General features: G+C 42.8%; 1 protein-coding gene across 3 annotated transcripts in view; it reads right to left on the bottom strand.

Moving 5' to 3' along the window:
• Nucleotides 1-779: 779 nt before the first annotated feature.
• The window catches only part of actn1 (actinin, alpha 1), a 71184-nt gene continuing 55642 nt past the window's right edge, over nucleotides 780-16321 (bottom strand). Inside the window, exons 10-22 of one of the 3 annotated variants that reach the window (XM_080414787.1) lie at nucleotides 15886-16116; nucleotides 14470-14617; nucleotides 13733-13883; nucleotides 12008-12116; nucleotides 11509-11649; nucleotides 10687-10869; nucleotides 10040-10174; nucleotides 9254-9433; nucleotides 6372-6518; nucleotides 4082-4162; nucleotides 3688-3753; nucleotides 3024-3182; nucleotides 780-1577 (exon numbers count right to left, since the gene is read on the bottom strand). In XM_080414787.1, coding sequence (XP_080270913.1) covers nucleotides 1419-1577; nucleotides 3024-3182; nucleotides 3688-3753; nucleotides 4082-4162; nucleotides 6372-6518; nucleotides 9254-9433; nucleotides 10040-10174; nucleotides 10687-10869; nucleotides 11509-11649; nucleotides 12008-12116; nucleotides 13733-13883; nucleotides 14470-14617; nucleotides 15886-16116 — 1890 coding nt within the window. In that variant the 3' untranslated portion in view covers nucleotides 780-1418. The remainder of the gene's footprint in view (nucleotides 1578-3023; nucleotides 3183-3687; nucleotides 3754-4081; nucleotides 4163-6371; nucleotides 6519-9253; nucleotides 9434-10039; nucleotides 10175-10686; nucleotides 10870-11508; nucleotides 11650-12007; nucleotides 12117-13732; nucleotides 13884-14469; nucleotides 14618-15885; nucleotides 16117-16321) is intronic. The other 2 variants (XM_080414785.1, XM_080414786.1) reach the window with 2 other exon arrangements.

Here is a 16321-nt window from a genome sequence, read left to right as displayed (position 1 = left end):
CCTACCTGTCAATGTAATCATGCATTATGTTGGTATTTGGCAGGAAGTAATTAAGATTGGACTTTTGATATTAAAATACACATTTTTGCCATCTGTTGTTATCCATGTGGCCACAGATATGCTCTAAAAGTGTGAACATTTTTCATTTCAGCATGCTTGCTTTTTCCTGTAGTGACCTACAGCAGCTCTTCTGTGAGGTACTGTAGCACCATTAACCTGACTGCATCTGCTACCTTTAACCCAGCTGCCACTGATTACCAGTTGTACTGTACCATGATATCTTCACCCAGAGTAATGCAAGTGTTACATTTATTTACCCAATAGAGGCCTGGATTACACTTTACAAATGTTGTCCATCTTACAGCTGGCCAGAGAGTAATATTACATATTTTCCCATCAAGTCTATAGCTTGTGTCCCTCACTGAAAATAGCAGATCTATAGGATCACCATGCGCCACAATGTGACACACTGTGAGCCAGGACGCATCATGTGCCAATGAGCATCAAACAGGTTTTTGATATTCCACTGTTTGCCTGTTTCTGACAACAAAAAAAGCATAATGAAAGCAACATCCAATTAGGAGTCACGTTGAGGGGCCTCTAGTCCTAATATAATGCTTTCTGTCCTTACCATGTGTAATAAGGCTCATACACTTTCCACCACCAGGCAGGGAGGCATCTCTGTAGATTCAATACATTCTCTTGTATGTCAGCCCAAATGAAAATGTTCTTGAAGTAGTCGTTTCAGAGTGCCACACAGAGAATGAGGAGAACATATAGATTTTTTTCCTTTATTACAATTTCTCTCTTTTCAATCAGGTGAAGAAAAATACCTTCTTTTTTTTTGTTCTGTATAATAAAATATGTTAACTTTATTCATTTTTTTGAAGAAAAACAAAACAAAACAATGACAAGAAAATAAAAACAGAAAACAAAAAAAAATGTTTTTCTCTCTCCCTCTTTGTAAACCTGGAGAGCTGCTGCTGCATTGCGTGGGAAGCAAATACAACGAGACAGGGGGGGGGGGGCGTGAGGGAGCAGTGAAAGATGGAGCGAGGCTGGAGCATGGAGAAAGTATGGAGGGAGGAGGGAGGTGAAGGAAAAGAGGATTATGACAAAAAAGATAAGGCCAGAGAGACATACAAAAGAAAAAGCGTATGCCCAATTTATATGCCGTCGCATGATGACGTCGCTTGCCGAAAAGAACCGACCTACAAGCTAACAGTGGCTCACGATGCCCTGCGTTGTTGGTTTGTAGACCGGTTCTTTTTGGCAAGCGATAACGTCGTGCGATGGAGTACAAATAGGGCTATAGCAGGACAGGGTTTGTGGTGACGTGAGGGGGAGGCAGTCAGAGGGTGATGAGAGCAGGTGGAGCTGGTGGTCCCAGATTCAGGACTGACTGGCAGTGGGGTCTCTCAGAGGTCACTCTCCCCGTACAGCGCGGTGGAGAAGGACATGTAGTCGAGGGACCCGGGGATGGCGTCGGGGCCGGTGTAGGGGGCCATGCGGGCGATGCAGTACTCCGCCTGGTCGGGTGGTAACTCCCGACGCAGCTCGTCGGCTAGGATGTAGTTCTGGTAAGGAGCAAGGAAAAGTAAAAAGTTGATTTTACTTTGTCAGCTTGTTAGCAGCTCTACTGAAATTGCATAATACAATCTTAATTATGATGCCAGCTGCAGCAAGGCGGTGATTCTGGCTTTGATTCTGCTTTAATGTAATGCTTAAGGTCCTTGCACACCAGAAGCATGACTAATTAACAAATGTGTCTGCGAGTATTTCACATCAAAATATTAATTTGGTGATGCCGCATTCATACAGGCTGATGCTTTTATTTGGTTGGTCGACCTTGTTTCAAAAAGCAATTATTCTTAATATTAATTAATCTTAATAGGGACATCAGAATTCCGTGCTGCAGTATTTTATTGTGGTTTTGTACCCAACGCATGGCAAGCAGCTTAATTATGTTATGCTGAGGCACCGTAAATAAAGACAGTTAGAATACTACCCTGCTGTCGCCTGTTCCTGTCTACCGAGCCCTGTTACCGTGTCAAACATTCTCACTGTTGAACAGTAACCTTAGTTTTTTCATAAATGAATGCCCTATTTTATACTTAGCTGTATGACATTGTCATGCAAATGATAATCTACAAGCTCACAACACCTTGCGATACATGAGCTTGTTCCACAGTGGTGCTACAGTTCTTTCAATGAGATATGGGGAAAAAAAACTTTAGGTTTATCCTGGGGGCTCTGCCAGTTAACCACTTTTACATGCGAAATTTATGGCCTGGATCGCTGGCATGGCGTCCGGGCACCTAGGCTCAGTGTAGCCTGACAGCATGTCGTGGGTTCGAGTCCCGATCCTGACAGCCTTTGCTGCATGTCACTCCCCATCTCTCTCTCCCCATTTCCTGTCAGCCTACTGTCCTATCAATATAAGCCTGGAAAAAAAATCTTTAAAAAAAAGGTTCAACATTGGTGAACCTTGACCGGGCGACAACCAATAGGGAAGTAGCGACGTGCGTTGTCCCCACTTGGCAGCCATGTCACTTGTAGTATTCTTTCAGTGAGTCAACACTCCAACGTAAGTCAAACGAACTACACAACGGAAAACCAGCACTCCTGCCGGCCACAGCCCCACAAGGTAACGTAAGAAATGTCACATTGGCCACTTGGGCCATACGTCAATATTGGACAATATTGGACTTTTGATATAAACACAAGTCACTTCGTGCCGCGCTGCGAGCTTGTACATCTGCTATTTTTGAATATTTAAAAAAAATCTATGAAATTGTTTGAAAAATGTTGAATTCCGAAAAAGTTTGAGAACCACTGATTAAATCAGTGGTTCTCAAACTTTTTCGTAATTCAAATTTTTTATTTATTACAAAGGCATTTGTAGAATCGGCCTCAAATCTCAATGGGTTAAAGCATGTAGGCTCGTATGTGTCACATGTTCTCCTCTCTCCTTGTTCCCTCCCTTCCCACAACGTCAAATAATGCTTGAAAGATGATGGTACCTTGTCCCCTGCCAGGACTTTGAAAGAGGCCATAACTTGGTCAGCAGTGTCTGTGTCGGCGGTCTCACGGGACATGAAGTCGATAAAGGCCTGGAAGGTGACGATGCCTAGTCGGTTGGGATCCACGATGCTCATGATGCGCGAGAACTCGGCTTCGCCCTGTTGGGTGGGGGGTGGGGGGTGGGGGGGGGGGCAGCACAGAGGTTCCTGTTAAACATGGCGACCAGACTGACCACGGACATAGTCCCCACGGCAAATACATAAGACACAGCCCCCCAAATATGGAGCTTTCACATAATAGGGAACATACAGATTACTGCAGGTGCACCATTACGGAGATTCATAATTTCATTTCACTTAAGCGTATAATATTTAACTATAGCACAAAAGGGTATAATTTACAATAATACCTTGTCAAAACAGTTTGGTAAAGGTAACCCTTTATGACCTATTAACTATTCATTTTCTGATCATGTTTTCATGTAACAGGTCTCATATTGTTAATAATTACCAGCTCATGTCTCTTTTCTGGCCAGTCATTGTCAACACTTTCTGTGTTGATCAGATACACATAGTGTTCACTTCACAGTACAGCAGTACACACAGAATAATGCAGCGATGTAACACGTTGACACACAAGCAGTTGTGGGACGGTGTTCTTTACCATGTTGTAACCGATGGAGATAAGGCAGGTTTTGAAGTCTTCAGCATCCATCATTCCTGTTCTCTTCTACAAGGTCAGCAAAGGAAAAACGAAACCAGAAGGAGAAGATAGATAATAGAGGAGTGGTAGAGGTGTGTGAGGAAGGGGGGGTTGGGTTGTATTACAAGTTAAGAATAAAAAGCAGAAGTAGGATTCAGGAGGAACACCACAAGTGTCCACATTAGTGGATGTTGCAGGACGGGAGGAAATTCATGAGAGAAATTTGAAAAGAGAAGAAGTTGGAAAAGATGGGAGGGGGATGGGAAACATGGAAGGAAAAAGTAAAGAAAGAAAGAAAAAAAAAAACTGTTAAACGTCTTTGTGCCACCACAGAGGGGCGTCTGCAGTGAAGTACCTGTGCATCGTTGGCGATATCGAAACCCAGGCTGATGAGGCAGGCCTTGAACTCCTCTGCGCCCAGAGTGCCAGAGTGATCCTGAGGGGGGGGCGGTGGGGTGTTGGAGGCCAGGCGAGGCGTCACGAGGGGCCGCAGGCCATGCAGCACACAAACACGCACGCACGCACAAACACACACACATAGGGGGGTGGGGGTGGGTCAGTGAGGATGGGAGGGGACGGTGGAAGGGAGGGTTGGGTGGTCGGGGAGTGTTTCATGCACAGGGGTGAGGGGTGAAGGGTGGGGAGCCATGCACAAGAGACACACAGAGAACACAAGTGCATATACATTAGGATCTGGCCCAAAAAAAAGAAAAAAGGGGGTGAACACACGGTGGCAGCATTGCTGCTGTGCGGTGCAGAGGGCATTCCCACAGGCATTAATGTGCAGAGTGGCAGGCAAATTACAGTACTCGTTGCGTCGTCGGCCTTGTAGTGAGAAGGTTATTATTCACATCACTGTTGACAGAGTCATGTACTTCTTAATCTGATGCTTTACTTGGACACAAAGACATAATTTCTACCAGCCAAAATATAAGAAACAACCATGAGAACAATGACACACGTTTTCTAACATGCTCATTTTCAATTAGCACTTTACTTGAATGCAAAATTATACCTTTCCTCTTTATTTTCATATGTTTTCTTTAATTCAACCTTGATGGCCATGATGTTGAATCAGCAATTGTCACAATGACTACATGCTATGCTACAGTATGCAGTCTGACAAGGCACCGCACTTTTTTTCCTCCAATAACGTAAGTCAAAGAGAAGAGAAGAGAAAAGAAAAAAGCTGGATGATAATTTTTTACATTTCTAATGGTACTTCTCACCGAAACATACTGGTCTCATTGGTCTCAGGTTAACACCATGCGATGCATTGTCGTCATAGGCCTGAAGATTCGCTCTTTTAAGCGAGCAACTATTTTAGGCTTTAGTCTCCAGTGGGACTCCTGTCTTTGACAGGCTGTATTGATTAACACTAGCGGCGCTTCGGAAAAATGCATGAGGTAATGGCAGATTGTACAGAAGCTCGGCAGGAGCATTGGGGAGGAGGAGGAGGAGGAGGAGGAGGAGGAAGAGACGTGGGAGAGGGAGCTAAATAAAAACTCATCCATAATTGGTGCTGTTCGTGACATGCAGAGCCCTGGTGTAAACACTACACTCTGGAGACTTCAAAAGGGGGCTGAGAGGAGCAAGTCATTCTACAGGGGGAGCCTGCTGTCATCCAAGGTTTGCAACCATTGATGGAAAGCAACATTTAATATACATACATGTACATCACTATGTATATTGTATATTATATATATATGTATATTATATCAATATGTATATTACATGTTGCTTTCCATCAATGGAAAGCAACATTTAATATGCATACATCACTAATAAGATTGGCATAGCAGTGAAACAAGGCCTTCTGCACATGTATCAAAGGGTCCTGTCAAACCATGCTTCTGGCATGACATCCATTAAGCCTATGCAATATTTAATGTGAAGGGCATGCATATGGCAAGTCAGATTCCTTTTGCACGCAATGCACTTGATTAATAAAGGTATTTCTGACTCCGATATCCATTTTCTTTCAATAATGAGACCTGGGCCTGAGTAATCCTTCATTGTACAGCAAGTCAGCCTTGAACCAAGAGGAAAGATCACTCCAACATGATGCATTAGACACATACCTGTATACACTACATTCTGCAGGGTTTTTTCTGGTTACAGGATTGTTAAAATGTTTACTGTTAGCCACACCATGGTTAGCATAACAAGATGTAAACGATCCAAGACTCACAATAGTCTAGTCTCACCTCAGCTTCTTTGCTTTGTCGATGCTCTCTAAATATGCAGAGAAGAGCCCAAGACATTCATATGATATGACTGAACTGTTGAGTGTTGTATCTATTGTCAGATAAAGTTAATTGTTGTTCATTTAACTCTTGAGAGGGCCGTGCAGAACACTATTCCTATTCATTTAGAAACTTACCATGCAAGAATTAACCCATTGACAGTCTGTCCTGCCAAATTGCCAAACATGGCATTGAAGCAGTACCTACTCTGAGTTACTCTGGATTTGAATGCCTATTGCCTAAAATCTAAATACACATCTAGTGCACATTTATCAGAACGCAAAGATTCTTCACCAAGTCACTTCCCTGTAAAGCTACTGCACTTGGAGATGTGTTTAGTCTGCATGAATGTCTACCTGCCCACCTCAACTCTCTGTAGTGTAATTCAGCATTACTAACCCTGTCAAAGTGATTGAAGGAAGCCCGGAACTCATTCATTTGCTCCTGGCTGATGCCCTTGGCGTCCCGCGTCAGGATCTGGTTCTCAATCTCATTGATTGTGCGGGCGATGGTGGTGAGAAGCTGCTCCCAGCCCACACGGATGTGCTGCGGAGGGGAGGAGGGGGGTATAGAGAAAGGAGAAGTTTTAGAGGCAATAGTCCAATTATTTATACGGTATACAAACATTGAGACTGCGCATATAGGTTGCAGAGAGAAATGCATCCCAAACCAGTTGTATTTAACTCATTCACTGCCAGGCTTATTTCAAACTTGTTGATCCCTATGCCACAGGCAGGAAAAATTTGATTTTTTTTCTCCGTTTACATTTTAACATTGAAGTGGATGGAGCATTAACTTTTTGAGAATCGTTTTCTCCTAGTTCCTTTGAGATTAAAAAAAATAAAAAATGCCCCCCCCCCCCCAAAAAAAAAAAAAAACGTCATTGGCACTAATGGCACACTGAAAACGGCCGTCACAAGACGTCATTGGCACTCAATGAGTTAAGAGCTCTCATTTTGGTTCACTTAACATCCTGCGTATGAGGCTCATGAGCAGCCGAAGGCCGTGCATCTCAGCCAATCACAGCGATTAGGGGCAGGTTTTGAGGGACAATAGTTTAGGAATCACTTGCACACAATATAAACCAAGGAGTATATGAATGAAGGAGAGGTGACAGTGCATTCCCAAACTGAGATGCAAACTGTAGTTGAAAGTGTGATGGAATTAAAGGTAGGGTAAGTGATTTGCGTTGGTTAAAATAATTGTTAAATAGCTCTATATTCTGATAGTACTCATTGCTATAGAGTGTTTGTTCAGTATTAGGAGTCTCCTTGTCTCTCCACCTCTTTATTAAACAGAAAATGCATTTTCGTTTCAGTTTCAGTTTCATTTCCAATTTTATCCAACCAGGACAGAGAACTCAATCAGGATACAGATTAAACAAGTGAAATTGGAAGTGATGACACTAAGAAATGAGCATGCAAAATTGGAACTGGAACACTATACAAATTAACTGGGTACTTTCTCCTGATTGGCTGAGATTTTGACACCTATCGAAAAATGTATTTTCTGTTTATTAAAGAGCTGGAGAGACAGGGAGACATCTGTTACTGAAAAAACACTCCATAGCAATGATTACTATCAGAATATAGTATTTTAACCTTTTAACAAAATACTTTTTGTTTTAACCAAAAAATATCACTTACCCTACCTTTAATTCAAAAGTAAAACGACTTTTACATGTGACTTCTTTTCCATTGTGTCTTATGAGCAATGTAAGTAGGTGGTTGAGGCTTATTGTCAGTATCAGCAGAGTATCAGCTGAGGTGGAGCGCCACACCTACCATCAGACTTGCCACACCCAAGCCGTGCTACTCATACGCTGAGTTGGTGGTGCCCGTGATTGAACCCATGACCTTGTGTCCGGCCTGACTGAGCTACCCGGACACAAATATCTTATGAGTGGTCTGGTTCTTATTCAACCTTATTCAGCCTGCACGTGAAAGGCCTGTCTGATGTCAGTGTGGCGTCTGATAAAGTTCTGTTTGATAGACGAGTTCCTTGTTTACAAACCTTACTGGGTTTTTGCACATTCAGGGAGCAAAGCTGCTTTGCCTGAAACACGCACAGCTGATTTAACTCTAAACAGCTGTGCATGATTTGAGTCAGCTAGAGCAGCAAGCTGCAAGTGGGTGATCACGTGACCTCAAGTAACGGTCTGTCTCAGACTAGAAAGATGCATTTCAGATTTGCTGTTAAGAGTTCTGCTCCCTAGTTGCGCAGAAATCTGTCTATGGGAATAAGAGAATAAAAGCTAAAGTGTAGTGTAAAAGGTCAGCCTCAGCTGCCTAAATGTGGATAAAGTAGTGATTTATTTTTTGCTTTTGTTTTAATGCGTTTGCCCTACCAGGTAGGTGGGGTTTCCATCATTAGAACAATTTCATTAGCACCAGGTAGGTTGCCAGCACAGACAGATAAGTAAGTCTACTCTTAAGTAAGACGAAACTGACTTTGAAATACTTTCCTGTGATCATCCAAACTTTCTGGATCTAACTGATTGCCCCATATTGAAATTGGCTATTGGGTGGGTGTGCTGGCACTATGACTCAGACATAACCATAGAGTTCACTATGACTCAGATATAACCATATAAAGTTCACTATGACTCTGACTGTGACTGTGACAGCATGACATCACATCGAAACAAACCGTGTTGTCATGACATCAGACAGAAAAAAAAGAAAAACCAACCAACCATTGAATCGGCGGTGCGCTGTAGGTGTGAGGGCTGCATATCGGCCAGAACCTCTAGTGTGATAAAAGCTCCACCCTTCTGGCAACAAAGTTTATTTTTTTGTTGTTGAAAAATACAGCTTGAACAAAGTTTGGTTTAGGTTGTAAATCATGCTTGAAATTTTACAATGCAAGGAAAATTGTTTGTTTTTCAATTATGTTTTCATTATTGATTGGCATTTGCTTGTGTGATTTGAGAAACCATCCTGTAAACAAAAGGTCACATATTGAGTTCCTACTATGGGCAAAGTGTGTCCATCAAAGCCATAAAGTCCATGAGCAGGACACTGAACCCCTACCTGGCCTCTTATGTGTAAGTGACAGTCACACTAAAAAGCATTAAACATAAATGGAAGGGCAGCAGTGTCCTAACCTAAAGGGTTAGAGCGGTGTCCTTGGAACAAGAAGATAGAAAAAACCTGGGCCGGGAAATAAAAGGCAGGGTAAGTAACACTCACCCCCCCATCCATACCCACTGTTGAAGTACCCTTAAGCAGGGTACTCAACAGTGTAACAGTATGTTGCACTGGGAAGCTCTCAGGCTTTACCTCCATGGTGTAGTTGGTGTGCTTATTGTCAAAGATGAGTGCTTCCTGTATGAGCTGGTGGTCTCCCTCTAGCTGGTCTATCTTTGGCTTGTAGTTAACAATGTTCTTTTCATACTGACGCAGGTGTGTCAGCTGGTCCTCCAGGGTGCCATGCATCTCGATGGAGATACGGCCAATCTCCTGCACACACACACACACACACACACACACACACACACACACACACACACACACACACACACACACACACACACACACACACACACACACACACACACACACACACACACACACACACACACACACACACACACACACACACACACACACACACAGCTGAGCAAAAACAATGCATACAGTGTGTGTACAGTGTATTACATATATATATATATGTGACATGCACAGAATCCATATAGATATATTCATAGTAGCCTATACAGACTATGTTGAGGAAGTCTATTAGCTCCAATTATATACTTGTAGTGCAGAGGACCCTAATCATGTGGCATGGAGGGCTGGGTTACACCTGGGATTTGACCAATTAGTAAAATTACCTGGTGTAGAATTGGGGTTTCACTAATTAGTTAAATCACCTGGTGCAGTGTTTGGAGTTCACTAATTAGTGAAATCACCTGACAGATTTCACCAATTAGTGAAATCACCTGGTGTAGTGTTGGGTTGGATAGATAACTTGCATACATTCAGTCCTCCATGCGTAAAATGTAGGGACCTCTGTTGTTTACGTGTATTATAGTTGTTTGAATGTCCAGTCCGACTAAGACCAACCTCCATCTTGGTCTGGATCCAGGGTCCGATAACATTGGCTTGATTGGCAAACTGTCTACGGAGGCGCTCATTATTCTGCTGCCGGGCGTGCTCCTCGATCAGGGCCTGGTCACGCTGAGGCACCAGCTGCCTCACCTGTTGGAGGGGATCATGGCAAATCAATGTAATTAATAAGACACGTTAATGCTACTTTAAGTGCAACATGAGGGGTGAATCTGAGAGACAAATATTTGAAGTTTGCAGTACAGTGATGACAGACAGGAAAGTGTGGGCGCTGGGCGGTGAGAAAGGAAGATATGCACTTTACTCATTTACAGTATGTTACACTTATATGTGTATGCTGTGGCTCGGACCTTCAAACATCATCGTTCTTATAATGATCAAACATCATCGTATAATGATGGCAACATATTCATTGAAGCTTATTCCAGTCTTGCACTCATTGCAAACTGTTCATTACACAGGCATTACCTTAATGCTTAAATTGGAAAATGTGAACCTAAATAGTAGAGGGTAACATATAATAGTAAGATTACAATTTTACACTTTTATAGAAAAATCAAATCCTAAACTTTTTTCACAAAAAAATGTTTATTTTTATTTGTTTTGCCTCGAGGCAAAGACTGTTCTTAATCGATTCTCATTACCTTGTCCCATTTGGTGTTTATCTCCTGGGGGTTGATTGTGGTATAGGGGTTGATGCCCGCCATGTTGACATGATAGGTCTGGACAATCTTGGCGATCTCATTGTGGATGCCTAGAATGGCCTGGCGCTCCTTGTCCGCCTCTGGAAGAGTGGCTTTGAACTGCTCGTGGGCTGTGCTTAATCCCTGAGACACAGACAAAGCAAATGCTTGAGATTTAAATATCACGCCACAATGCCAGAAGCTCTTGTGAGCATTAAGAATGCCTTGCCTTCTTTTCCTCCTTAACCCACTTTACACAGTAAAAATCCCCCTAATTTAACTGTAAGTATAAAAATGGACCTGTAAAGAAGTACTTTGAAAATACCAGTGAATAGACCTATACAGTAACTGTAGCATGCTTTCTTAACACCCTACATTACTCACACAAATACCACACCTCAGCCAAATAGTATCTGTAATACGTTTATCGGCTCAGTTACTGTAGGTGCCAGATAGCCGGTGTTTGCCACAGTATATTTGTACATTTAGATGATGATAACAAGTTATGTTCACATCAATTTTATATACTTCATAACTTTCACCAATCAGCTACTCTCTGTACATTTAATTAAATAATTAATATAATATTACTATTTGACATAAGTCTCATGATCACATCTGTAAAATACAGTAGGACATGTCATAATAGGTAAACATTAGTCGGAAATAGGCGAACATTCTAACAAAATAGCAGATCTAGATTTTACAGTGGTTGTTACAGGATCATGGTACACTGTAAAATGTCCATTAATTTATCCATTTGTAGAAAGCCTGTGGGCTCACCTGGATCTCCTCTATGGTGTGAACAATAAAGGTGTCCTGCAGGTCTTCCATAGCACCTTCCATCCAATTGTTAAACGGCGCCGCTCTTTTGGCAAACTCAAGGTACAATTGGTCAATGGTCTCCAGCAGCTTCTCAGTTCTCTGTTGAACACGAGACAAAATTGTTCAGTTAGTCCACCGTATGCCAAAAAATATCAGAGGCTGTAAGAAGAAGCTTTTCAGCTCTCTGTTTAGGAAGTACAAGGACAACACGAGGGGAAAACAGATTTGCTTTGGACTAGCGTTGTGACAGCTCTCCACATGGGCATTTCATTCAAATGAATTCATGAAAACCTTTTATGCTTTTTTATGCAGTGGTAGTACATTTGAAAGGTTTATAAACGCTCCAGTAACTCAATCACTCTTCAGGAGAAAATGCACTTCTATGTCCTATTTCTTTCTATATTCAAACAGGAGTAGAGCCTTCGAGGGTCACACCAGTGTCTCTCTTTAGTCTCACCTGCAGAGCCTCACTACGTTTCTGGCTCATGGCTCCCAGAGCGTCCCACTGGTCACAGATCCTTTGGCAGCGAGCGTTCACACTGGGGGAGTCATAGTAGTCCAGCTCGCTGCAACATACACCAACACCACATAGGACGAGAGAGATTGAATGATTGGATGTATTTAGTACACTTTTCATGTCTTCCGCATTTTCCACTCCCTCCATTGGCTCCCAGTTGCTGCCCACACGGAGTACAAAAGACTGATGTTGGCCTACAAGGCAACCAAAGGCATGGGACCCCCATACCTTCAAAGCCTAAAGGCAACTCCGCACCAAACAGACTCGTCCAGACTATTGCAGACTACTCCAGACTGCAACAGACTGGTATTCGGTTGGCAAAAGTTACCATTTAAGTCTGTCAGCCGACTGGCCATTCATGTGCTAATTTGACTTTTAGCGTGCCAGCGTTGCCAGGTCTGCTTATTATAAGCGACTTTGGGCTTGTTTCCCTGCAAAGCCACTTAGGGATGTTCCCAGCGTTTTTTCTTCACTGACGTGCAGTGGTGTAAGTAACTAGTACATTTACTCAAGTACTGTACTTAAGTACAATTTTGAGGTACTTTTACTTTACTGGAGTATTTCCAATTGTCTATACTTGTACTCCACAACAATTATTTGAAATGTTTAGTTACTAGTTACTTTGCAGATATAAATCATTATGAAACATACATTAACCACTTTAGCCCTATTTTATACCTATAAGCTATTTGAAAATAGCAGATCTACAAGCTCACAACGTGTTGCGATGCACGCGTTCTGAGCTTGTAGATCTGCTATTTTCAAACATTTTTGTACTTTTACTTTTGGTACTTTAAGTACATTTTGATACCAATACTTTTGTACTTTCACTCAAGTACATTTTTAATTCGGGACTTTTACTTGTAACGGAGTACTTCTACATTGCAGTATTGATACTTTTACTTAAGTAAAACATTTGAGTACTTTTTCCACCACTGCGCTCCACACAGCAGCAGCAGGTGAAAGCAATTCACTTAAACGAGGGTTGTGTTGCGCACCAAAACTGCGCAAAACTAGGTCAAATCAATCAATCTCTCTCTCTCTCTCTGGGAGCAACAACGAGAAACTGTGAATGTAGGTTTTCATAGACATGGTCGCTTGTTTCTCTCACATAATCTGGCAACACCGACAGCCCTTTGTTGTCACTGCCACTGCTCTGCCAGTCGGCTAAAAAGCTGAACATGTTCGGTCGGCTCTGGGTCGGCCGAAAAGGTCCCGACGGACCCCTAACCGACTGGCCGACGGACCCCTAACCGACTGGCCGACGCTTCCCGAAGCCAAATCGGCCCAAAGTCGGGCCGATTTGGATTGGTCTGGAGCCAGCTTAATGCAACAACCCCTCCCGCTCACTCAGATCAGCCAACACAGGAAAGCTGTCTGAACCTTCCCTAAAACACCCGGGACAACACTCCACACTTCTACCTCATTGCCTCACCCCCTAACACTCACCCTGTACTCCTTCTTTCCACCTTCTGCCTCGATTGATGCTAGCTGAGATATGGCTACCATGCAGACATATCTTGGTCATTCGTTATCATGTTTTTGTTACTTAGGCTTATTCTTCTTGACCACAACATTAAGAATGTAATTTAGACAGCCTGTTATATAAACTGATGCTAGGTTCATTGTTTACCTGGTGTCTTTCAATGTAAATTGAACACATACTTCAACTCCTGTGCGATGGCAGCGATCTGCTCCACGCGGTCCTGGTGTGCGGCCAGGTCACTCTCAAAGGCCTCATGTTTCTTTAGCAGAGCCTTGATCTCTGAGAGAGAGGCCGTCTCATAGTCCCTATTCTGCAGCATGTCCTCCTTTCCTGCAGAGGGAGACAGAGAACACATGGCATCAAAGAAAAATGGCTGTAAAATCAATATTCCAAAAATACTACTCAAGAACTGTACCATCTCACCTCCACCACTCCTGCTAGTAGTATTACTTCTAGTACTAGTACTGCTGCTTCAGTTGCTTTAATCACTGGTTCTCATATTTTTCATGTCAAAGACCCCCCAAATTACTGTTTTTGGCCGTGGACCCCCTTTTGAAAAGATTTTGTGCCAGGGACACCCATATCCGTCTACTACAACGAGTATTGTACCTAGAACTAGAACGCTTTAAAAAGCAGTACCTCGGAGCGCCCGCTGGCCTAGCGGTCCAGGCGCATACCACATATGCTGGTAGTCCAGCTTGACAGCGTGTTGCAGGTTTGACTCCCGATCCCGACCACCTTTGCTGTGTGTCACCCCCCCATCTCTCTCCCTATTTCCTGTCAGCCTACTATCCTATCAATAAAAGGCAGAAAAAGCCCTAAAAAATAAAAAAGCAGTGCCTCTAAAACAAACTAGAAGTGAGATCGCACTTCAATCATTTCCACATCAGCTCCTCTGGACACGTGACGTCAGTACCTTCGGTCCAGGCTTCATGAATGGCTGCTTTCTGGCGGAACTTCTCTGCCAGGTGGTCGAGTCTCTCCAGTCTGCGAATCTCATTGAGGAGCCATTCTTCATAGCCCTTCTCTGCTCCCTCCAGGTTTCCCCACGCATTCGAAATGTCCTTTGTGCAGAGAAAATGGGAAATTATAATTTTGTTCAATTAGACATTCAAATTATCCATTGTATTAATAAATAATTTTATTGTTAAATCATAGTGAGGTGACTGATTCACAACAACCACAGACCTAAGGTCAGTGGTACATTAGGTCATCTTTTGGGCTATGTACAATAGACGAGTAATGTGCCTGGCCAACAGGCAATAAAGTCAGACACAGAGTCTCATATTTACTGAGATCTTTCCTGGCAGTAAGATGTTCCTACAGTATGTGATAAAAGAATTACACAAAGGTCACTTTGGTGCATTAACAGACTTAAGGTTTTACAGGGCAGGCTTAGGTTTCCTAAAGCGTCAAAACAGTTTGTCACAAAATAGCCTACAAGGCAATACAGCAACTGTACATAATTCAGTTGAAAGACAAACAAATGAATAAGAGTGCAGGAGGTATACAACTGAGGAATCAAATATTAAAGTTCCAATAGGTGCTCAAAAGGCCCCTTAAACAAGGGAAGGGTTCATGGTCGATATGGAGGAAGATACACACAGGTCCATTTGGTTATATGTTTATACACTCTCTGACTTACAAATGGATACATGGGGATTTTACTTTGCAGGATAGGTTGTGGGCTGTGCCAAATAACTGGGTCTTGAGAACAGACTTAGATGGTGAGACAGAGTCTGATTCTCTGGCAGGAAGTTGGCTCCAGTGGGTTTGATTTAATTTATTATAATCTCTGTTGTTCATTGGTTCGACTAAAATTTCAGAGAGAGCATGCCTTGTTTGCAAACTGGAGTGAATAAAAGTGTATGTGTGCATGTTAGCAATGCTATTTCTATCCATGCAAGAACATTGTCATGAGACTACACATTCAACTTAACATATATATCGTTACCGTCTGGCAGAAACCTCCATATTTCAATTAGTGCCCTACTTCGTCATACAAGAGGGTGGCGCAAAAGTAGTGGAAAAAAGCTGATCTACAGGCTAAGAACGCGTTGCAATCCATGCGTTGTTAGCTTGTAGATCTGCTTTTTTCACTAATTAAAATAGATTGTGACAGTTTTAGTCAGTCTGTGTTTTATAAATATTGAACCAATTAAAAGTATTAACAAAAGCTTGTGTTGTGACTAAATAATAACTACTACATTGGATCCAATGGAACTCAGGTTCTTTTGTCCATTTCCTGATTCGTGTGTGTGTGTGTGTGTGTGTGTGTGTGTGTGTGTGTGTGTGTGTGTGTGTGTGTGTGTGTGTGTGTGTGTGTCCTTACCGACACCATCTTGCCCTCAGAGGGCATGAAGGCGGGCCTGTTGCTGAGCCTCAGTTTGGTCTGCAGGGTGTTGAAGTTGATCTCAAGCTGACACTTCTCCTGCACCTTGGGGGGCTTGTGGAGGCGTCGGTAGTCCCTGAAATCCTCCAACTTCTGCTGCATGGCCTGCATGGTGTTGTCTGGAACACGGTTCTCCAGCCAAGGGATAGTACGACGGATCCACTCCAACAGCTACATCAGGGGAGTGTGTGTGTGTGTGTGTGTGTGTGTGTGTGGGTATGTGGAAGTGTTGTGATATGAGAGAGAGAGAGAGAGAGAGAGAGAGAGAGAGAGCATGCACAAGGCAAAATATGGAAGACCACATTCAGGTTAAGAAGGAAAGATGGAAGGAGTGAAGCACAGCACAGGTAAAGGACAGGGAGGGAGAGAGATGGGG

The sequence above is a fragment of the Gymnoscopelus braueri genome, assembly GCF_963280865.1.
Source record: "Gymnoscopelus braueri genome assembly, chromosome: 19".
Lineage (NCBI taxonomy): Eukaryota > Metazoa > Chordata > Actinopteri > Myctophiformes > Myctophidae > Gymnoscopelus > Gymnoscopelus braueri.
This window is presented reverse-complemented; position numbering and strand designations above follow the sequence as displayed.